Source organism: Chiloscyllium punctatum, chromosome 2, assembly GCF_047496795.1.
Source record: "Chiloscyllium punctatum isolate Juve2018m chromosome 2, sChiPun1.3, whole genome shotgun sequence".
Taxonomy (NCBI): Eukaryota; Metazoa; Chordata; class Chondrichthyes; order Orectolobiformes; family Hemiscylliidae; genus Chiloscyllium; species Chiloscyllium punctatum.
Window position 1 is genome coordinate 56,321,306 of NC_092740.1, and position 23,918 is coordinate 56,345,223.

Here is a 23,918-nt window from a genome sequence, read left to right on the forward strand (position 1 = left end):
TTGGAATTCATGTTGGACAGAAAATGCAGCATTTATTACAATATGAAACATAATATTTACATAAAAAACTTTATATTCGGCACTGACACTTTATACTGCTGCGCTAATCAACAGCTTCTGTCCTCAACCTTCAGAAAAACCCTAAATAAAAGTGAGACTTAACTTGTAAAGCTGGAAGTTCATTACACTTGCAACAGCGTGTGCCAAATCAGCCTGATCATGCTATTTTCACAATGTCACAGAGACACCCAAACGCATCTTTTTTGTTGTTGTTGACTGAGCTTGCATTATTTATACAATACATAACAGAGTTCATTTAAAACATGCAGTTCAAAATCTGCCACATTGCCTTTACGTGGCTCAACCAGAAGCGGTGCATGCGTATTCCTAAAAGAAGCAGTTCCGGTAGCTGGTGAGTTTGCGTGCGGCAAGCACATGTGAATATAAAAGTTGAAAGATGCCTGTGGGATAACCATTTTAAATAGAAACATTTCCCTCGCAGCAGGAGTAGTGCAGTGCTATGAATGTGCTGCTTATTTGCTTTTAGGTGTAAACTCCTGTGCGTAGAAGTAACGATCCAACCGGCTCTAAATTCTTTAAAGGGAAAATTACTAACGATATTAATTTAAAAAAGGTTGACGAGAGAGAATGTGTTGATAACTTATTACAATAAAACAGCAAAGTGCCTTGCTGATTGAGGCGTGGTCAGTCTGCTTCAGATCCCGCAGTAAATGCTGAGTCGGAGCCAGCTGATGTAAGCAGGGAGACTTTAGGTTGGCAGAAGCCGGTTCAGTTTGTAACGGTGTGCATCTTTATGTTCTGTTCATTGAACACGGTTGATTAGGTGTAGGATTTCTAAGTGGCAATGTCTGGATCAGGTCGCGGCCGAGGCAGAGCACAATTCACTTTCAACATCGAAGCGATCGGCTTTTCCCGGGGTGAAACTCTGCCTGAAGCTGCATGTCAACCCCTCCCTTTATTTCCGGTAAGTGTCGCTACAGGTAATCATTCGGTAAATTATACCATGCGTTGGTGGAACCCGCAACGAGTTAAACTGCTTTTGTGTTACGAATATCTCTCCGCTCACTCCTTTTATAAAGTGAGAACGTAAACTTAATCCACTGGTTTAGGAGTATCTCTTTACACATCAGAGTAACAGTAAAGGTTAATGATGTCTCACTCTGTGAAATGTCGGATTTTACTCCCACTATCTGTTTAAACAAAGTTTTAAGTGGAAAGTATCTCTTAAGACTTTTTTGAAGGAAAAAAAAGTTGAAATTACTTCGTACTTACCATGATCTCATTTAATGTATTACATTCATTATATGATAAAGATTACAGTTAAATATAAAAGTACGATGGTGCTCAAAGTGCAGACTGCAGCATATAAATTAGACGCGGTGCATTTTTTGTTTCGTCAGTGGGTGGTACTGCAGTTGAGTTTTAAGGGCATGCTCAGAAAAGACTTCTGTAAAGCTGTTTTTTACTATCTAGAATTTAGCTAGCAGATTACTGCTTCAATTTGTAGATATGACTAAACTAAAAACTTATGCTTGTTCAAAAGCTCAGTAAAGATAAAACTTTTTAATGCCTGATACTATGGGTAACTGCTATGTTATGAAAAACTACAGTCTTTCTGTTAGTCATTTACATTCTCTTTAACCATATCATGCTTTTAGTGATACACAATAACAGCAGCAGGAAAGTGGGGTCGCAAGGCTTAAAGCTTCAATAGTCTAGATTAGAGTGGTGCTGGAAAAGCACAGCAGGTCAGTATCCGAGGAGCAGGAAAATCGACGTTTCAGGCAAAAGCCCTTCATCAGAGCCTCTATTCATCAGGATCGATTTTCCAGCTCCTGGATGCTGCCTGACCTGCTGTGCTTTTCCAGCACCACTCTAATCTAGACTCTAGTAAAATGCCATCCCGTATTCCCAATTTCTCCGCCTCCGCTGTATCTGCTCCCAGGAGGACCAGTTCCACCATAGGACACACCAGATGGCCTCCTTCTTTAGAGACCGCAATTTCCCTTCCCATGTGGTTAAAGATGCCCTCCAACGCATCTCGTCCACATCCCGCACCTCCGCCCTCAGACCCCACCCCTCCAACCGTAACAAGGACAGAACGCCCCTGGTGCTCACCTTCCACCCTACAAACCTTCGCATCAACCAAATCATCCACCGAAATTGCCGCCACCTCCAAAAAGACCCCACCACCAGGGAAATATTTCCCTCCCCACCCCTTTCCGCCTTCCGCAAAGACCGTTCCCTCCGTGACTACCTGGTCAGGTCCACACCCCCCTACGACCCACCCTCCCATTCTGGCACTTTCCCCTGCCACCGCAGGAACTGTAAAACCTGTGCCCACACCTCCTCCCTCACCTCTATCCAAGGCCCTAAAGGAGCCTTCCACATCCATCAAAGTTTCACCTGTACATCCACCAATATCATTTATTGTATCCGTTGCTCCCGATGTGGTCCCCTCTACATTGGGGAGACTGGGCGCCTCCTAGCAGAGCGCTTTAGGGAACATCTTCGAGACACCCGCACCAATCAACCAAACCGCCCCGTGGCCCAACATTTCAACTCCCCCTCCCACTCTGCCGAGGACATGGAGGTCCTGGGCCTCCTTCACCGCAGCTCCCTCACCACCAGACGCCTGGAGGAAGAACGCCTCATCTTCCGCCTCGGAACACTTCAACCCCAGGGCATCAATGTGGACTTCAACAGCTTCCTCATTTCCCCTTCCCCCACCTCATCCTAGTTTCAAACTTCCAGCTCACTTACTGTCTCCTTGACTTGTCCGACCTGCCTATCTTCTTTTCCACCTATCCACTCCACCCTCTTCTCTTTGACCTATCACCTTCATCTCCTCCCCCACTCACCCATTGTACTCTATGCTACTCTCTCCCCACCCCCACCCTCCTCTAGCTTATCTCTCCATGCTGCAGGCTCACTGCCTTTATTCCTGATGAAGGGCTTTTGCCCGAAACGTTGATTTCGCTGCTCGTTGGATGCTGCCTGAACTGCTGTGCTCTTCCAGCACCACTAATCCAGTATTCCAGCATCTGCAGTCCTTGCTTTTACTGACCTTAAGGCTTCAATACACCAGTAAGATAGAGTAACCTATAGTGTTTTCCTTTGTTTTTCCCAGCAATTTTTTTTTTGTTTCTGATTACCAGCATCAGCAATTCTTTGATTTTTTTTTATATTTATGATATGCATGTTTTTCTTGTGACCTTCCTGTCCCATTCAAAATGCTTTTCCTAATAGTGAGTTTTTTTTCTCTTTCACATATTCACAGTAAAGATATGCAGATATGAAATGGGTGCAGAATTGGGTCATACAGCCCTTGATAAAGCCCAGCCTTTCACAACTAATCAACCTTAACACCAATTTCTTGCCCAGTCATTGGTTATTAACATTTGCTGCAGGAAAATGAGTCCTTCCTGTTCATTCTATCTTAGTCTGTCATAACTTTTTACATCCAATATAAATCTCAGCCTTGTCTTTTAAAAGCCACAACTGCAATCTGTCACAGGGTAGCAGAATAGGTTTTAACCTCACTGTTTACTGATTCTGGTTACACACAATGGATGGTTCATATTTGAGGCACATGTTATAACTATAGAAAGAGGGACAAATAAGATAAAATGCTTTTTATTGGGTGACTCGCATTGAATGAAATCATCTGTAACTACCATGAACAAAAATTAAGATTTTTACTTTGTGTACAAAGGTTCAGTTTAAGACTTGGCAGTAGCTTGTTTCTTGAATAAAGTATTATAATTCTAGAAGAAATGCAACGTACTTTGATAGGAAATATATGACTGGGCAAGGTACATGCCTATCCAGTTCCAATTATGGTATTGCCTATTGTTCTTGTCCTCTATGATAACCTACGTTACCAATCTGTAGCCCACAGAATTTAAGCCTGTCCCCTTGAATACAGGGGAAGATGTAAACTATATCCTGGCCTTGAAGCAAGAGCTAAGAGGAGCCTGCAAGAAACTACCATATTATATTGACCATGTTGTTACAAAGAAAGGTAAGGAATAGTATGGAATGGTAATGGCATGTTTATGGGGACATTGTGAAATGGATATGGGTAATAAAATTTAATACTTTATGGGTATTTTGGGTATACCCATAATGGTTGCCTATTTTAATTTGGCAATTTACATTAAAAGATAATTCACATAAGTTTATTTAAGAGGCTAAAGTTGGCAAAGTATTGATCTTCCAAAACAAGATCTTTGAAACTTCAATATTTTGTCATTGACAAGGAATACAATGTGATGTTTAAAATGTGTTTTGGAAAAATCTAGAGATATTGAAAGAGCAAGGAAGAGTTATCACAATACATTTTATGGATTCAAATGAAAAAGATCAACAAGACCATTAAGTTGAATGTAAGTAGTACAAACTTTCTGCAATATTCCTATTTATCTGCATCCTATTTGCAAGTGAATTATCAGTGAACAGACATTCTGTTGTAAAATGAATCGATGCCACGCCACACTCGTTCCTTCTTTCTCAAGTCAGTTTACAGTCAGTGCCAAATCAACTGATCTCAGTTGGCTGCTTTCTTCCATTGGCCATTGTGAGCTAGGGTTCACTTCCTGCTGCTTGTCCATGTGTCTTAATCGAGAATTAAATTATACGGATATTGGACGAAGACAGAATCGGGTTCAGTGGTGATCCTCATTCTACTTGGTTGAATACCCTACTAAGCTAGGCTCCATGAAAAAAGTCTACTTTGACACTTGGTACCAGAGGACACTCAAGATCTGAAATCGTACCTCAGCGTGAGTTAGAAGGGGTAACCTGATTTTGGATTCTAAATTGGATAACAGGACATTAGGATGTTAACTTTTTTTAAAAAATCACCAAGAGTACATTTAATATTTTACTTCCCTTTGTGTTGAAATAGAAGTTTGCATTTCCCTGATCAAGTTTGTCATTTTAATGTGTTCTCTTTAGCTTTGCCACCAGATGGCAGTCTATAACATATACAACTGTATCAATACTGTCATTTTTCTTCATACAAGAATATTTGAGCACATTTTGGTTTAATAAAACTGTTGAAATTATATACCAATGGATTTATGTACATTGTATTGCACTATGGTGAAGGAATGATCAGATTACAAAACAAATTGTGACTTGCGTAATGGTTTGATTGTGAAATTCTGCAGTTGGAAATTTTAAGTCAAAGGATGCTACATTCAAAGATATTTCTTTCATTTAGATGTTGAAAGATATGCAAACAAGTATCAAGAAAATGATTGCAAGAAAGATTGGATACCAGGTAACACCAAATTAATTTATTGGTGCTGGTTAATTTATATTTACTCTCCTGTCAAGCGATCAATTGAATTAGCTAAATGTTTGTATCAGACTATCTATGATGTACATTGGATGTACTTTATTCCTTATATTTTTATTGACTATTGCTTTTCAGCACCTTTGGTCAAGTTATTATATCACTTGTTTAGAAAATCTATTTAATGAACAGTAATCATGTAACCATTTGGTATGATTTCATGTGTTAGATGTAAAACTATCACTGCACTGCACTGTTTCCATGTCTGGAATAATGCCAATTAGAGTCAATGGGTAAATAGGATGATTTGGCAGACTTCAATCTGTACAATAAATGTAACCTGCACACATGTTGATCTGGTACATTTGAGACTCAAGATGACATGAACATCAGGTTTAATGCTGTAAACATTTTTCTTGGTCAAGAATCGCAAAAAAAACACTCCTCCCAACAACCTGCCTGTTAAGAATTTCCATGAAAATAACTTTGTCTATCAACAATTATGGCATGATTAATTGAGATGCGGTGGTAGAACATGAACAAAAGTGAACTTTAATCTGTCTGGTAGAGAAAAAAAACAAACAGAAGCAAAGAATGTTTAAAAGAAAATGTGGCTTGGAGGGGACTCTCTGTACAGCTGAGATTGTCTAATCAGGCTTTGTTCTAGTACCTGCATACAGAAGTACTAGAAATCATAGACCCATAAAATCCCTACAGTGCAGAAAGGGACAAATTGGCCCAGTGAATCTGCACTTACCCATGAAGAGAATCCCACCCAGACCCATCCCATCCCTGTAACCATGCATTTTCCATGATTAACCCACAAAGCCTGCACATCCATGGATGCTATGGGCAATTTAGCATGGCCAGTCCACCTAATCTGTGCATCTTTGGACTGTGGGAGGAATCTGGAGCACCACACAGACACAAGGACAATGTGCAAACTCCATACAGGTGGTCCTCCAAGGCTGGAGTCAAACATTGGTTCCTGGCACTGTGAGGCAGCAGTGCGAGCGAATGTGCCACCGAGCTGCTCCTTTCCTTAATAAGGAAAACTTTTTAAAAAATGTCTTTCATGGAATGTAGGCATCACAGGTTAGGCCAGTATGTGTTGCCCATCTCCAGTTGCCCTTGAATTGAGTGACTCGTTAGGCAATTACACAGGGCAATTAGGAACCGATCACAATACTGTGTGTCTGGAGCCAGTCTGGATAAGGAACTTGGTGAAACAGATGGATATTTTTTACAACCAGTGAGTTTAATGGTCTCCATCACTAAGGTTGGGTTTTTATTCAATCAGTTACTGTGGTGAGGTTGAACACACAGGCCCAGGCTAATTCTCTGGGCCCATGGTCTACCAGTTCAGTGACTTCACCATCTTGAAACCATTTCCTGCCAATAATTACTTTTTGCCTTGAACTTCGTTTCTAGTTCCCTTATCATCTCCGTCACAAAGGTGGCTTATGTCTAACCATGTTACATTGCCTACATCCACCCCTGTCTCAGTCCAACTGTCAAGAACCCTCTTCCATACCTTTGTCACCTTCAGACTCCACTATTTCAACAGCCTTTTGCTTGAATTTCCATGTTCCACCCTCAGTAGACCAACTCATCCAAATCTCTTCCTGCATCTAACTTCAGAGTTCCTCTGTCCTTCAGTATAAGACTTTTTTTTAATGTTTCCGAGCTTGGCTTTTCCTGTGTTGCCAATTTTGAGTTATCATTGGGATTGAGTCAGAAAAGAGTTGGAGTTGATGGAAGTGAAAAAGCCTGATTGAGCAAAGAGTAAGCCTGAGTGAAGGGGAAAAAAAAGACATGGGGTGATGAAAGTTTGAAATCTAACAAAATTGGAATAAACACTTGGCAAGTCAGGCAAGCATGGATTTAATATGCAAGTTGTAGCTTTGGGTATGGAACCACATCAGACCTTGTGTGATGGAAGACAGGATTTGGAAATAGTTTTTGAGTTGTAGTTTGTGCCTAGATTTTTACCTTCAAAGCCATAATACTCTGCATAAGCCAATAGTCAGATCAGCATTCTGCCCATGTAAGGGAACAAGTAGAGCACATGTCCTTGAAATTTTTCAGTCATTACAATAACATAGGTCATCAGATCCAAGGTCTACAGTTTTGCCCCATCCAGTCATGAATGGCTGTAAACAATTAAACAACTAACAGGAGGATATGCTCTGCAAATATTTGCATCCTGAATGATGGGTGAAGCCCAGTACATTTTTGCAAATAACAGTATCGTCCATGTCCACCAAAAGTACTATCTGGTGATCAATTTCACCCTGATCCTGAGGTGTACACAGTATCAGAGATGCAGTTGATTTTCTGCATATAATAACAAGCCATGGCTAAATGCTAAGGATATAGGCCCTAACAACATTTCAGTGATAATACTGAAGATTTGTGCTCTTGAACTATCTAGTGTTGGTATCTACCTGACTGTGGCAACTTGCCCTTAATATGTACTGTCCAGAAAAATAAAGACAAATCTAAGCTGGTAATTTCAGCCCTATCAATGTACTCTTGGTTATCAGAAAAGTGACAAAGTAGGCCAATGATGGTGCTATGGAGTAGTGTGTCAAAAAGATACCTGTTTACTGACTCTGTTTGGGTTCTGACAGGGCCATTCAGCTCCTGAGCTCATTACAATATTGATCCAAACATGGACAAAAAAGCTGGACTGAAGAAGTGAGATGACTGCCCATGGTATCATTGTAGGAGTTACTTGGGATGGTGCCCTAGGCCCAGCCACCTTCAATTTTTTTTATCAATGGCATTCATTTCTTCATGAGGTCAGAGATAGGAGTGCTCATAAATGCCATGTCTCAAAGTGAAAGGGCAAGAGTCATCATGTAAAGGGGGGCTAAAGTCATTCAAGGGGTACCAGTATAAGTCAAAGGGCTTGCCTAATTCTAGTCCAGGTATTTAGATGTGGTCAATTTAAATATGTGGCCCTACTAGAGTTTGTGGATTCATGAGCTTGCAGTCCAAGGATTAGGCCACAACAGAGGTGAAGTGCAAGCAGTATAGGCATTATATTAGGTCATTTATGTTGAGAAATCAGTCTGGGACTGGGTCATAGTCAGTCCTGGGGATTAGTTAATAATGCTTGGGGGAGGCCAGGGAGTCCCAGAGTAAACAAGCAACTCCACTCCAAGCAGGGATCTATTCATGAATTGAAAGGTCTGAGGAAGTGGTCTCATAGATCGGGAACCAATAGCATGGAACCTGAGTAGGTGGTGACTGGGAGTTCTGATACGGGCTGTTCAAACAGAGTCACAGTAACTCCAAATGGCATGGGAATTTCTCAAAGTCATGGGCCCTTGTGGTAAAGTGGAAATATTAATTTCTTGGCTTTCCCCATTTCAGCTGAGTTCTTTTACATAAACATTATCAGGGCCATGAGGACAGGAACAGAAGAGGGAAAGGATATTGGGGCAATTGTGGGTCACAGGCAAAGTCTGCAAATCACTCATTTGGACATCAAATTGGAACCTTGCCATTTTGGATTGAAAGTCAACTGCACCACGACTTCATAAAATGGCTGTTACTATGTGCAAAGTGGGTGGATTAAGCTTTGTTTTCTTTTCTTTGGAGGCAGTGAACAAACTTGATTTTAAGGCCATTCATTGCCACAATTTTGGACCTACATTGTCAGACAATCAAACAATCTTGACTAGATAAAAGAAAAGAATTAAGGAAAATTTATTTCACTTAGAGGTGGTGGGTGTCAGGAAGGCACTACCTGAAGGGGTAGTTGAGATTATCATAATATTTAAACAGTATTTAGATATTCACCTGATCGCTGTAGGCTCCATGACTGAGCCAAAGCTGGAGAACAGGATTGGTGTAGTCTGAGCCAAACGTGCCTGTGCTGTAAACATCTATGAGCCTATTTACATTGAGCACACTAATCATCTCCTTATCGTACAAGCTACAGACAAGTCATGAGAACAAGGCATTTGAAAATAGAACATGAAGGTCTCCCCCCACATTTACCAACCGTATTCCAGAGGGAGAATGGAAGGTAGCATTGTGCAGCTGCTAGATTCTAACCCTGAAATGTATCATGGCTGCTTGCAGGCAGAATTCCAGTATTAATGTAGCTTGAAAACTTTGGTCATTGCAATGTACAAGTGAATAAGGTCACATACCTCCAATCTATTTTATTGAGGCATAACAATAATCTTGTTGGGAAGCCCTTGCCACAATGTGAGTGCATAGGAAGATGCATTATTGTTATTGATGTGAGGGATCAGGAGTCCCTTCAACAAAATAGTGTTCTCTCTCTGACATTCCCCACAGATTATCTGCTTTCATGGAGAGTGTCAGCACTGGCCAGAGAGAGAGAGAGAACGAACATAAAACATTGCCCATTGAGAACAGCAACCACTAGAGGCTTACACACAATCTCCAGAGGAGGAAGCAGCAGGACAAGAGAGCGACAGGCATATGCTGAGACTGAATCTGTGGGCCTCTGTCATTTCTTCAACTGTCTATAAAACAGAGCAGGTGCTGACCAAGAATATCCCACCTTTCCTTGTCAAACTGTGCAATCTGCTGAAGGAGGTCAGGAACTCTGGATATCAATAGCTGTCAGGATCTCAGCTATCCTGAACACCTCTGCCAGTTGTTTGTTCCCAGGAGTGACTGGAGACCTGTGTGATATCACTCAATCCTCCACTCCCGTATGTTACTGATACCATTTTCTCCAGAATACACCTCTTCATATCCTTCCTTGGAGCTAAGGCACTAGGATTCTTCATCACTGGCTCCCCTTGATGCAGGGAGTTATTGACTGCACTCAGTTTGTCAACAGAAAAGGTTTTCACTCTGTGTATTTACTGTGGTAAAGACTGAGGTTGGAAGGGTGCAGACTCACTTCTCTACTGGTCACAAATGTGAAATTTAACCAGTTTGATGTGGCCATTTAAAAAAGCCTCCGATTGTGAGGTTCAGGATTATGAACCCAGTTTGCCAAATGTACTTAGAGATGCACAGATTATTGAACACCTAGTCTTCCAGGTGTGTGTGTGTGTGTGTGTGTGTGTGTGTGTATCAAAGTACACGGTTTAAAAGCGTTATCCATTTTGAGGAAGAGTAAAATCTGACTCAAAACATTACCCGTGTTTCTCCACAGATGCTGCCAGAACTGCTGAGTTTCTCAAGCACCTTCAATTTCATTTCAGAACTCCAGAATCTGCAGCATTTTGCTTTATTCAAAGTTTATTGGTATGGATCCATGTAATTTTTAAAAAGTTGCTTGAATCACCTCTTCATAACACAGATAAATAAGGTAGCCATAATATTACAAGAAGAGATAATAGAAGGACATAAAGTAAATTAGAGGAGGGAGATAATCAGCTTGAAGAGGTGAAAACATCTGGTCTGGATTGATTACATCTCTGCATATTAAAACTATTTTGGAAGTTAGGTGGCAGTCAACAATTTAGATATTTGCGAATTATGCAAAGATCGTACTATTAGTTCCACGTGAGTTGAATATTTCAACTGGAACTTGTCTTTTTAATCATTCTGATTGAAGGATATGGGAATAAACATGTTATGAGGCACATTCAAGACAGAATCTCAGATTAATTAATTGTTTCAAGGCCAAGAGTTTCATCCCAATGGTTGTGAATGGGTGGAAATCTCACATTGTGTACTTTAAATTTGTAAGTTTATGTAGCTTTTGAAACATAATAAATTGTTACTTTGAGTGTATGTAGCAGACTTCTTTTTCTGAAGAGTCTAGAGAGTTGCATTAATCTCTGACACTATTTTATATTGAGAGTGCTATTTTGAAGTATGGAACTTCGTAGTCATGCAGTCTACTTTTTGCTATCCCAAATTGCCCAATTTATTTTCTTCTAATGTGTTCATTTCTACTTTGAACTGATCAATAGCTTTATAAATGTTATGGCTTTAGTGACCTGCATGTTAATTATATAACTTTTGATGTTTAGATTGGAGAAGGCTTCCAAGAGAGCTAAAGCCAAGAATCAAAAGGATTAAAAAGACAAGTAAGTATGATTTGTAATATCAGATTTGGTGTGTGAAGTAAAATCTTTGCTGCACAACTTCCTTGATTTTGTTTTTTGTTGTGCCCAGTTTAAGTGCCTTGCAATAAATTTATCTCCAAGTTTATTTTGGAAAGCAGAGCATCATTTATCAAATCTTCAAACTGCTTCTGCTCCCTTTCAGTATCTGAATTTTTTACAAAACTACAGTTTGCACTGAACATGAAGGCTGTGCTGCCATTGAAGTGTATATTTTGTCTTCCAGTATTTTGCATTTTTTTGATTAATTGTGATGAAGGTTCCTAATTTTTTTGTTCCATATATTTACAGAACATTGTAGCGCTGTACAGGCCCTTTGGTCCTCTGTATCAATCTGAAGCCCATCTAACCTACACTATTCCATTATCATTCATATGTTAATTTAATGACCATTTAAATGCCCTGAAGGCTGGCAACTCTACTACTGTTGCAGGCAGGGCATGCCACACCCTGAGAGCTTACATTCTAACAGTAAAGAACAATGGCTTTTATTTTCCAGTTCTGTAGGTCTGATCAGTTTTTGTCTTGAAAGGGTCAAAATCGTGTTTAAAATTGTGAGCTAAAGACAGCATCTTCAAGAAATCGTGCGAATTTAGTTAAAATACTAACAATCATATCTGAATAGATAATTGTGAAGGTGTAAGCTGATTTAAGATTGAAGGTTTACACCCAGACACAGACAAGTTCAGAAGCAGCTTCATTCAGACAGAAATCGGTTCAGTCAAAGAGAAGAAGCCTTTAATAGCGAAGGGGCTGTCATTTTAATGGTGTCAAACAGTGAAGGCTAGGGAAGATAAAACTGAGTTGCTCGGAAATGAACTCTGGAAGCAGAGGCTGTGGAGCTTTCAGACAGGAAAGACTAACTTCAAGGCTGCTTAAGGAATTCTGTCCAGTCCTAAACAAGCTGATAACTCAATTCACTTAACAGTTTTGGTTAGCGACATTTGCCAAGGACAATAGCATTAAGTGAATGCAGAAATTTGCTGATATTTCTCAATAATGGGATGTAGTGAATGTTTTTCTTTTGACAGTCTTTTGTGAAAATGTTCAGTAACTGGCCGTCACATTTTTAAAAAAATTAAAACTATGGTCTGCCAAACCAAGTTTCACTCTAGCTAGGATTATAACATACTTTCTTAAAATGTGAGAAGTTAAGATTTTCAATTTGACTGTCTCTCTGGGTAGAGGATCTGGCCCCACAGGCACTGGAATGAGAAAATGCTGCTTGACTTGGAGTTAGTTCCTTGAATAGGCCATGTTGCATTGTCCTATTGATGTTATTTACGCAAAGATGGAAGGTAAAATTATCAAGTATTTTTTCTTTTAGCAAGATTGAGCAAAATATCAAGGGGTTTTATACAACAATTCATACTATTAATGTCTGAGTAGTTTTTAAAAAATCATGATCCGATCCCATTTCAAAAAAATGTTGAAACCAATAACTGGAGTTTTTCCTGGATCCTAATGGCCTTCAGGTTTTCAGCTGATCCAACAAGACTCATTGCTTTTCTGAAGAAGATATTATTTTTGGAGAGTGGATACTAGCTGCTTCACCTAAACTGTCTTCCTCCTACCTGTTCCATTCTAGTCATAATGTATGTATCGTGGGAGAGATGAGCAGTGGCCAAGTAAATGAAAGTGGGAATTGAGCTTCTCCATCCTTTTTAATTTTCCCAGTATCTACTTGGGAATAAATTTTCCTTGGGAATCATCTCCATGCCTAAAAATACTATTAGAGGAAAAGATTTCAATTTGATCTGATGAACATGTTGGGACACAAGGAAATTATATTTTTAATTTCAGTAGGCCAAATGAAATTTAAAATTGTAACATTTATACTTTTGTAAATTGATAAAAAGAACAAGTAATTGGCCACAAAGGGCTATAGGTGTCTCTACACACATTGCGCACACACACCACCACCCTGCCTACAAATTTAAAAATGTATGTGTATAGCTTGAGGAACATCAGTCTGCCAGTATGAGGAAAGGCACTACAAACTACCATTGCCACACCATTGGTGTTGTTCTGTGCTACACTACTCACAATAAAAAACAGCATTTTGGTAATTGCAAATATATATTGATGGTCATGAGCACTAACAATGCTGACCAATTGCTTACTTATAATCCTCAGTACTTGGATCTACTAGGTGAAAGGGATTACATAACTGCTAGACTTTTAAAAGTTTCTTCTCCATTTGCCCTATGAGGGTAATACAACAACCCCAAGGTTGATTTCAAATTCCTAATTTTCAGCCATAGTTTGTCAACAGCAGCTGATTTACTTAATCACTGCCTCACCTCCATGTTTGATGCTGTTGGCCCCAGGAAAACCTTCACTGTCTCCAAACCTCTCTTCCAGGTGTGACTTGTATTTTCCTTACTCAAATCCAGGGGTTGCAAATTCTTCTCTAATAATAGCTTTCCAAATGTCTCCATCCTTCTGTGAAGTACTTCTCTCATGCCTCTAATATTGCATGCTTGCACCAGTTTCACATCAGATTGAAGGTTAGAAATGTTGCCCTTGTTTAAATGCTTCACATGTTTCAACATTGTTTCATTTCTACAAACAACCATTCCCCTGAGCTCTGCCAACTAGCCACTGTTTGTTCTCTATGTACCCCACTGCTCCTCCCTCCCCTGTTCTGTCCTTGAATGTCTAATCACCTTAATTCATAATGCAGAATTCACTCCACTTCCTTTTCCTGCTTCAAGGCATTACATTAAACAATTCTGAACTAGTTTCTGGTTATCCCTTTCTAAAGTGTTCTCCTCTCCACCCCAACCCCAACCAGCGTCCATGGTGCCTGTATTAAACAAAATGACCTCCAACTGAAGATTTAGTACTAATGTTCATTTTTCATTTGAGACCTCCTAGTTTAGCAATTGATATTATAGAGATGAAATTGGGTCAACTGTGACATGTTTTATTTTCTGTGGTCTTGATAGCTCAGTCTCACAGCTCAGACGTAATCTCAAATTGTGGTTCACCTTGAAGTTAATATGCAAATTAAAATATTTGAATTGGGAGGTTGTTTCAGAAATATGACTATGCTTGGGACCTGTACTTGAGATTTGAAAACTCAATTCGACCAACACCTGAAGAAAATTCTGGATGCCAAACTGGACCCAGTGTCAATTTAATCAATATAAAATCTTTTCTATTCCAAGTTACTTATGAAAAGTGTTTCATTTACTTTCATCTTTTGCATATATTCATCAGCATTAATGTGATAGGGTAAGTTATTTGCTTAAAGTTAGAGTATTTTGAGGAAAAACTTATGAAAGTAGTTTGGAGAGCAAAGAGGGGCATGAAAGAATACTTGCAGGTTTGGTTAAGGAGAATGGTGATATTCTACAAATATATCAAAAGGAAGAGAATGACCAGGGAAAGGGTAGGGTTCATTAAGGATAAAGGGGAAAATTGTGCATGGAGGTGGAGGATATTGGTATTGTTAAATAAGTACTTGATATGTCTTTTACACTGGCAAAGGAGGATGTAGGTACAGAATTCAAGATGATGATGATGGACTGCGAGGTTCTTGAGTAATTTGATATAGGAGTGAGGAGGTGTAGGAGAAGTTTTTGTGATTTTAAAGTGGACAAATCCCAAGGCCAAATAAGATGTATGCCAGGCTGCTGTGGAAGATAAGGAAATAAATCACAGGGGCCTTGACCCAAATTGTTAATTTATTTCTGGCCACAGGGAGGTGTTGGAGGACAGCTAACATGAGTCTACTTTTCAAGAATGATGGTAGGGATAAAGCAGGGAATTACAGACCAGTACCTCTCCCATCAGTGGTAGGAAAACTATTGCGGAAAATTCTGAAGGGGAGACTTGGTCTCTACTTGGAGAAGCCAGGTTTGATCAGAGTGGGGATTCATGCCTGACAAATCTGGTTGAATTTTTTTCAGGAGTTGATTAAGCGTGTAGATGAGGGCGGTGCAGTTGACATAGTTTATGGATTTCAGTAAGGCCTTCAAATTCCCACATAGGACTCTGGCAAAGAAGGTAAAAACATATGTGATCCAGGGTAATTTGGCAAGTTGGTTCCAAAGTTGGCTAAGTGATAGGCGACAGAGGGTGGTGGTGGTAAAAGGCTGTTTGTGACTGGAGGCTGGTATCTACTAGCATACCACAGGAATCCAAACTATGTCCTTTATTGCTTCTGATTATATTTAAAGAATGTGTTTGAGAATTTGGGGTGGGGGTGGGGGCTGTGGATGACAAATAAGTTTGTGGGTGACAAGGATTGACCAAGTGGTTAATGGTGTGAAAGAAGGTCTTGGGCCACAGGAGAATAAAGATGGATTGGGAAGATCTGTGACAGATGGAATTTAACCCTGGAAAAAAATGAGGTGATGCACTTTGGAAGAAGTAACGCGACACGATGAATGGCAGGACCCTAGAAAGCTCAGGAACCAAAGCGTCTTGGAGTGGCTGTACACGAGAATGCGACAGGACAGGTTAATGGAATAGTTAAGGTATTTGGGACACACTCTCCTTTCGTCAAGGTGTAGATTATAAGAGCAGGGAGGTTATGTTGGACTGTAAAGATTTTGGCTAGGCCACAATTTGAGTACTTTGTGTAATTCTGATACTGCAGTATGGGAAGCATTGGAGGGGATGCAGAGGAGATTCACTGGGATGGAGCATTGTAGCTACAAAAGCAAGCCGGATAAGCTCTGCTTGAAGCAGAGAAACTTTGAGCGGGACCTGATTTGAGGTGTATAAGGTTATTAAGGACACTGACAGGATGGATAGAAAGCTGCTATTCCCTTAGTTTGGCCAATAAAAAGGGGATATAACTTTTCAAGATGAAAAGTTTAGACGGAACTTGAGGAAAAATGTTTTCATCCTGAGGGTGGTAGAGATCTGGAATGCACTACCTAGGTGGGAAGCTGAGGCTGAAGACCTCCATCTTAAAGTACTTGGATGAGCCTGTGGGCCTAGTGCTGGAAGAGAAGGTTTACTGTATTTTTGGCAGTACAGACTCTGAGGGAATCAACATAGACTCACTTCTGTGTTGAGAGTTAGGGCAGGGTTTTCATTCAAATTTGTGTGCAGTAAATAAGATGGGCAGATATGTAAATTCAGGCTCCTAATCAGCATGTAGTTGCCTACACCATCTCATTATCAAAGTCACTAGCTTTCAACAAATATCCTCTGTGTCTGTATGTCAAGGGAATTCCTTTTTAGAATGAAGATAAGGAGCAACGTCTTCGAGGGAGTGCTGAATCTAAGGAATTCATTGCCACAGAAGGCTGTAGAGGCCAGGTCATTCTGTATATTTAAGACAGATAACCATTGACACTCAAGAACCTATGGAGAGAAAGCGGGAGAATGGGGTTGAGAAACTTAACAGCCATGATTGAATGGCAGAGCAGACTTGATGGGCTGATTAGTCCAATTTCTGCTCCTTTCTGTCTCTCTCGCTGTCATTCTCCCTGTGTGTGTGTATGTGTGTGCGCACGCCCATGCGCGCTCTCAAGTCATAACTTGTTCTCTGGACCTCCTATTTTTCTCAATAAACTAAGCACCATAGTGGAATCAGACATTTGGGAGATTTAACTTAGTAAGTATACATGAATGCAAAATATAAGGTAGGCAATTTCTTAAAGCTTGTCATTTCAGTCTTAAGGACATTTGCTTATTGAACATAATATGCTTTAGGATTTTGACAAATATAATCCTTAGCTTTTACATGGTTTACTGTATACACCATCCAACCAGTGGTAGTCACTGTCTATTGTATAATCTGTACCAGCATTGTCCCAAGTATGCTAGTACATTACAAATTAATTTGCCACTAGATAAGCAAAATTACGTGCTTAGTTCTACTTTACATTAAGTCCAACTTGACCAACTTCTTAATAAAACTTCACTTTGCAGTAAGCTGCAATTGAATTGTGAAACCAGTTCAGTCCTTTATCTTGAGTGGTATTGGACTGATGAACTTAATTGTGTTGTATTGATCCTATCAGAGTAAGTATGAATCCAAATCCCATTCATAGTTTGGTGATAGTGCTGTAAAATGTGTGTATAGTGGCTGCAAAAACATTTCCTTTCTCCTTAGAGCACTACTTTACACAGTGAATTAGCTGAATTTAGTGGCTTGAGGAAAAAAAGCTCATAGTTAGAAGCTACACACCACAACTTCTTTTGTAGTTTCATTTTTAGTGCAGTCAAGTTTTCTATGAACTAAGCTGAAGTAAGTTTTTAATCTTAAACCAAATGACCCGTTGGAGATAAATTTACTAATAAATCTTTTGTGTTTCACTAACCTGATACTTGAACACCACCTTCAAAAAGCAAACATAATTAATGCAGAAGATTGCCTGATATCTGGTGCTTGAAAGAGCTGAAATTAGGTTACAGGATAAAACAATAGTAAAGAGCTACTGGAACTTAAAAGCTACAGATGTTCAACCTGCCTTTTTGATCATAGCAGTATTTGCAGTGTCTGACATATTTAAACAAACCCAAAAAGATCTATAACAAACAAAAACAGAAATTGTTGGTGAAACCTGTGAAAAGGTCTAAAATCTGTACTCTGCATGTATTCCTGAGGAGGTGAATGTGGGTACAATTACAACATTCAAGACACTTGGATAGGTACATGAATGGGAAAGCTTTGGAAGGATATGGGTCCAGGAGCAGGGAAGTGGGAATAGTTTAGCATGGAATTGTGTTCGGCATGGACTGGTTGGACCAAAAGGTCTGTTCTGTGCTGTATGACTCTCTGACTTTATGTATGTATTTTCTACTTGGGATACTTTTAGTTGAAATGTGGTGAAATTCAACATTCAGCTGTTTGGGGGGAATGCACATAAATAACTCAAGAAAATTGAGATCATTAATATCCCAATTTAATATGCTCCACCTTTTGCAGTCTCTGTTGCCCAGGCAACTACTTCACATGAATCAATGTCTGCTCACAGTGTGGATGAGCTTTCAAAGGGAACAGTTGCTGATTTATTTTGTGGGAAATGATTATTATCTTGAGCAAATGGAATATTTTTGGCTATCAAGGCATTGTTAATAACTAGAGTAAACAATGATGAAATTTTGTATGTTAATCAAACAGTAATTTGGAGTTAGGAAGTGATTAGAATGACAACTAAAAAGTTTTAAATTTACGTTTTTTCTGGCTTTCATTACTAATGTTGCTTTTAGATAATTATAGATCTAATGAATCTTACAGAACAGACAGGTTTCCCTATTCAATTTTATTCAACTTTCTTGCAGATACTGCACCCATGGTTTCCCAACCCAAAAAACCTCAAACTGTCACTAATGAGGAAGTAATACAGAAACTAGAGGTGAGAAATAGAATTGCATGTTTATTTTAGTAGCTAATCAATGACTTAGTGTTATAGCTTAATTTTATCTGTTAATGTTATCAATTCAGTAACTTGGAGTACTCCAGTAATTTATTTAAAAGTAATTAAGGAAAAGAACTTTGCAGTTGTCCCTGACACCGTATGGAAGTTGTTCTTATAAAAGTTACAGTAACATACCATCTTACTGTAACAGATGACAATCCCTGCTGCTTGTTCTCAAATGTCTTCAGCCTTTGATGCAATTGACCAGGCCACTTTTCCAACATCTCTGCATTATTGACTGACTGGATTGGACTGTACAAATTGTTCCATATTCTTATCTAATTGTAACCAGTAACTCTCTTGAAATGGCTCCTCTTCCTGTCCTTGCATAGTTACTGTTGGCACCTCTGCAGGATCTGCTCTTGAACCCTCCACTCCCCTGCATGCTTTCTCATTTATTTGCTGTTGTTGTTTTTGGCTGACATCTCCAATATGAGTTTCCATATTTCGGTTGAGAATAGTTGCCATAGAGGGTGTGCAGTGGAGGTTCACCAGATTAACCAGAATGGCAAGATTGTCTTACGAGGAGAGATTTGAGGAGAACAGCCTCTATTGCCTAAATTTCATCAAATCTATCCTCTGTATTCACATCCTCGAGTTTCCCACTCCATTTAAAATGCAACTACTGACATTCCTGACTTAGAACATGGCTACAGAGCAATATCTTTCATTTAGATTTCTTGTCGTAACTGTTTTTCCTGCTATCCCATCTTTTATTTGATAGCATGAACAATGCCTCTTTTACTACTTCCTAAAATTTCTACCTGAGGCTTCTTTCCCATGACCTTTTCTATAAATTTTACACTTCCCACTGATTTACATCCTCATGTCTGTATATTCATTTTGAAAAGCCTGTCCTTTTTGAAACTTTGCCCAAGAGCTTTATTTTGTTTTCCTGGTATGGACATTGCTAGCAATACCAGTGTTTAGAAGATTAAGTTTATAGGGGTAGATTTAGGCTATTAAAGTCCCTCAAGTCTGCTCCGCCATTTAATCATGGCTGGTATATTTCTTAACCCCATTGTCCTGTCTTTCCCTGTAACCCTTGATCCCTTTTACTAATCAAGAACTTGCGTATCTCGATCTTAAACACCCAATGACTTGGTCTCCACAGCTTACTATGGCAAAGAGTTCCAAAGACTAACCACCCTCTGGCTTGAGAAATTCTTCCTTCCTTCTCTCATTCTAAAGGGTTGTCCTTCACCCTGCGCCCTCAGCTCCTAGTCTCCCCTACAAGGGGAAATGCCTTCTCAATTTCCCCTCTATCCAGGCCTTTCAGTATTCTGTAAGTTTGTGAGATTTCCCTTCTAAACTCTATAGAGTACGGACCCAGAGGCCTCAACTACTCCTCCTTTAACAAGCCCTTCTTGCCAGGGATCATTCTTATAAACATTCTGTGGACCCTTTACAATGCTCGCATGTATATCCTTTGATATGGGGCCAAGGAATGCTCAATATTTCAAATGTGATCTGACCAAAGCTTCATGCAGCCTCAGACATTCATTAAAGAATCATAGAATCCCTACACTGTGGAAGCATGGCATTTGGCCTAGCGAGTCCACAGAGACTCTCCAGAGAACATCCCACCCAGACCATCCCTTCCCATCAATGTAACCCTGTGTTTCCCATGGCCAGCCCACCTAACCTGCATGTCCTTGGATGGTGGGAGGAAACTGGAGCACCAAGAGAATCTGCAAATTCCACACAGTCGATCAAAGCTGGAATTGAACCTAGGTCCTCGGCACTGAGGCAACGGTGCTAGCCAGGGTGCTGCCCCTTCATCTTTGCGTTGTATTCTAGTCCTCTTGGGCTGGAAGGGGAGGGGTGGAGGATTAAAAGGGTAAATGACAGATATAGCCCAGAGAGAGAGAGAGAGAGAGAGAGAGAGAGAGAGAGAGAACAGCAGTTTGGCAGTTAAAGGAATGGAAGATGGTGAGCCAGGGAGAAAGAAAAGTTGCTAATGGTGACAATTCATAGGTGAAAATGGATTGGATATGATGAAAGCAGCCCATGTTATAATGGGGTCTTGGGGTAGGTAAAGGGCATGGAAGAAGGCACTCAGACCCTAAAATTATTGAACTCGCTATTGAGTCCTGAAGGCTGCAGGTTCCCAAGCAAGAAAATGAGATGCTGTTCTTGGAGTCTCACTGTGGCATGACAGCAAGCCTGAGATACTAATGTAAATAGAGGTCAACTTAGTGCACCTATCAATAGTTATTAATGCTTATTAAACATTTAGTTGAACATTGAAGCTCCTTTTTGCTCATTAGTGTTTTGCTTAAATTCTGTACCATATATAATTGAATTAGGTATCTGTTCTTCCAATGCAAAATATGCTTTTTGTGGTCTCGTGTTTTGTTTCTTACAAATGTGATCCATATGATTAAAGAATCCTGTCATCTTGCTGCCTAATTGCATGGACTTTGCAATATTCTAATATTATTACTTCTGTATTAACTGTTTTAACACTCTTGAAGTAAGAAAAAGCAACATCCACTTGCATTGAAGATAGTTGTTTCCTGTAGGTTCTAGAGAAGAAAGATTCAGAACATAAATCTGATGAAGAAACTGAAGAGAAGGAGAAAAATAAAGATGACGAAGAGGATGAAGTTGCGGAAGAAGAATATGATGAGGAAGAATGTGAAGAGGTTAGGACTTCGCATTTCAGCCATTGTTCAGGAACAAGACTGGCAAAATTGATGCCCTGCTAGTACTTATAGTAAACGTGTTCCACTGATTCGAAAAGTACCCATTTGTACTTATTACCAAATCTGGAGGGGTGAATAAATTTGTCTCTTTCCAGTACTGGGCTTAGCAATGGTAAGATTTGTGGCTGAATCAGATGAGCAGTGTGGGAAGGCTGATCATGATTTTAGGAGCATCTCACCCAAATTTAGCTTTTTATCTTGCCAAAGTTAATTTAAAAAAAACACAACTCAGCTCCGACTTAGACAACAAAATAAGATTCAACCCGGAGTTTTTGAATTTTTCAACAGATTTTTTTTTTCAACTCCGTATGTACTTGAACATACATTATAACTATGAAGAATTCACCCCAGATCCCATGTGACAATTAAAATGGGGTTAGCTTTTTGGAAACTTACTGAGGAAAAAGTTGAAATGTTATAAGGAAGTGATATCCCAAAATTAACAACATACCCATACAAATTAACAGAGTCAAAGTGTGGTGCTGGAAAAACCAGCAGGTCAGGCAGCATCTGAGGAGCAGGACAGTCATCGTTAAGGGTTTTTCTCCTGAACCAAAGTTCAAGGCTTTGGAGTTAGTTGATCTTTTGTGTCCTAACCAGTAGTCTATATTTTATAGCATCACGACAAACTGGAAATGCAAAATAATAGCTAATTGGCTATCTTCTGTAATGTTATTTCATTATTGGCAATTCCAGTTCATGAAAGTAAGATATTGAACGCATATTTGTGAAAACTTAACTGAATAATGACTTTCATTCATTTTAGGAAAATGACTACATTGCATCATACTTCGATGATGGAGATAACTATGAAGCTAGTGATGATAATATGGATGAAGCTACGTATTAGTCGTCCCTGCCATCATATGCAATTAATGTATACTGTGAAAGCATTCACCATTCCTGCAGGATTGTTGTGTCCTCAGGTCCTTGCAGGATTTCGTTTTGCACATGTGAAGGAATTCAAATAAGAAATATTGTTTACAACAAAGATAAATAGTTTCTACTTTAGCCTCAATGAGCATGTATCAGTTAGCGCTGGTCACCTTTAGCTGGTTTATTGAAACAAATCTTGTGTTAAATGCACTTAGGTTGGTGGTTGTACTGGTGTTCATGTACTTCTGCAAGTTTTGTAGCGAAGAGACAGAGAAAGGAACATGTCAAAATATCTCCCTTGGTGGTAATTTGCATGTCAACAGTTTCAGGTAATGATTATTGACAGGAATCATTATTTATTCTGAACTTTAAAATACTGTCAGTGAAAATGGACTGGTTTGTTGCATCTCTGGTGCTAAAATGTCAATTCTTTTAACTGGTTCTGACTTAAACTAGCTAAAAAAGAATTCCAAGCAATGGGTTGGAATAGTCTGGTTTATACTGACTGAATATTTAGGAGTGCTTATATTTTTCTCAGGCTTAAAATTGCTCTAAAGTTGTTATTATCATAATGAAATGCAAACATGTTTACAAAAACCAATTGCCTCCATTGCCCAGGCATGTAACCTACCTCTTAAAATTATAATTGCACAAGTATATGTCCTTGGGTACTTCAAACCTCCAGATTACTATCACCTTTTCAAAGTAATTGTTTTTTTTCATTTGAGTTATGGGGTATTGTTTGCTAGGATAATTCCTGTTCATCCCCAATTCTCCTTGAGAACTGGTGAGCTGCCACCTTGAACTGCTGCAGTCCTTGGGATGCAGGTAACTTCATATACCATTAGGCATGATTTAAAATGTTAGTAACTTCCTTAAGAGAGTTACTTAAAAGAAAGAGGCAGTCCAAGGTTGAATATGAATGTGATAAATCACTCCCCCTTCCAACATCGCCCCCCCCCCCCCCCCCTGACCCTGAACTATTTTCATCTAAATAGCATTTAAAGATCATTTGTTTGTTTACGCATACGTTCCCATATGATAGAATATAGGAAAGGACAACGCAGAATATGAAATGTGGTCAATCTGTCTCACTGATCTTTCATTAAAAAAATTTCCTGATATCTTATTGGCTCATGTTATCTTCAGTGTGGTTGCCTTTTTTTTTCTTGCTGTGCCTCCAATGGTTGGGGTACCCTTTGGCAACTAGAATTGTACATCATGCACCAAATGTGGATGTAAGGGAGCTGCTTTTTCACCTCCTCTGAAGCCAATGTGGTTAACTATTCCTACAGCTGTTAGTGTTATTTGATTCAGTGAGCTGTCCATCAAAATAGCCAACTCTTCTCCTGTAGCCCAGAGTGATACAGTTTTGATTCACACTTTTTTAAAATTCCTTTTCCAAATTTTGTTTTCCACTTTCCAACCTGACTAGCACTGAGATTACTTGAGTGACCCCTTGTTATGCTGAACCTCCATTTTTAAAAAAAAATTGAAAATTAATGAAATCAGAAAACAATTCACTTGTCTTCAGTTCCATGCCGTGAGTGAA

General features: G+C 39.4%; 1 protein-coding gene across 2 annotated transcripts; it reads left to right on the forward strand.

Annotated features, from left to right (window-relative positions):
* The first annotated feature begins 473 nt into the window (after positions 1-473).
* Positions 474-23,322, forward strand: polr3g (polymerase (RNA) III (DNA directed) polypeptide G). 2 transcript variants are annotated; one of them, XM_072582860.1, is made up of 7 exons: positions 474-985; positions 3,916-4,045; positions 5,249-5,308; positions 11,302-11,358; positions 18,646-18,719; positions 21,308-21,430; positions 22,257-23,322. In XM_072582860.1, the coding sequence occupies exons 1-7, from the start codon at positions 866-868 to the stop codon at positions 22,338-22,340; spliced, it is 648 nt and encodes a 215-aa protein (XP_072438961.1). In that variant the 5' UTR covers positions 474-865; the 3' UTR covers positions 22,341-23,322. The 2 variants fall into 2 exon arrangements, with proteins under 2 accessions (XP_072438961.1, XP_072438962.1); XM_072582861.1 differs by having other exon boundaries at positions 3,950-4,045.
* The last annotated feature ends 596 nt before the right edge of the window (positions 23,323-23,918 follow it).

Bases quoted from the DNA above. Each gene is read 5' to 3' on its own strand.
- polr3g (XM_072582860.1), top strand. From the start codon at position 866: ATGTCTGGATCAGGTCGCGGCCGAGGCAGAGCACAATTCACTTTCAAC. The intron at 986-3,915 runs GTAAGTGTCGCT...ACCAATCTGTAG, and splicing joins AACCCCTCCCTTTATTTCCG to CCCACAGAATTTAAGCCTGT. The intron at 18,720-21,307 runs GTGAGAAATAGA...TGTTTCCTGTAG, and splicing joins AAGTAATACAGAAACTAGAG to GTTCTAGAGAAGAAAGATTC.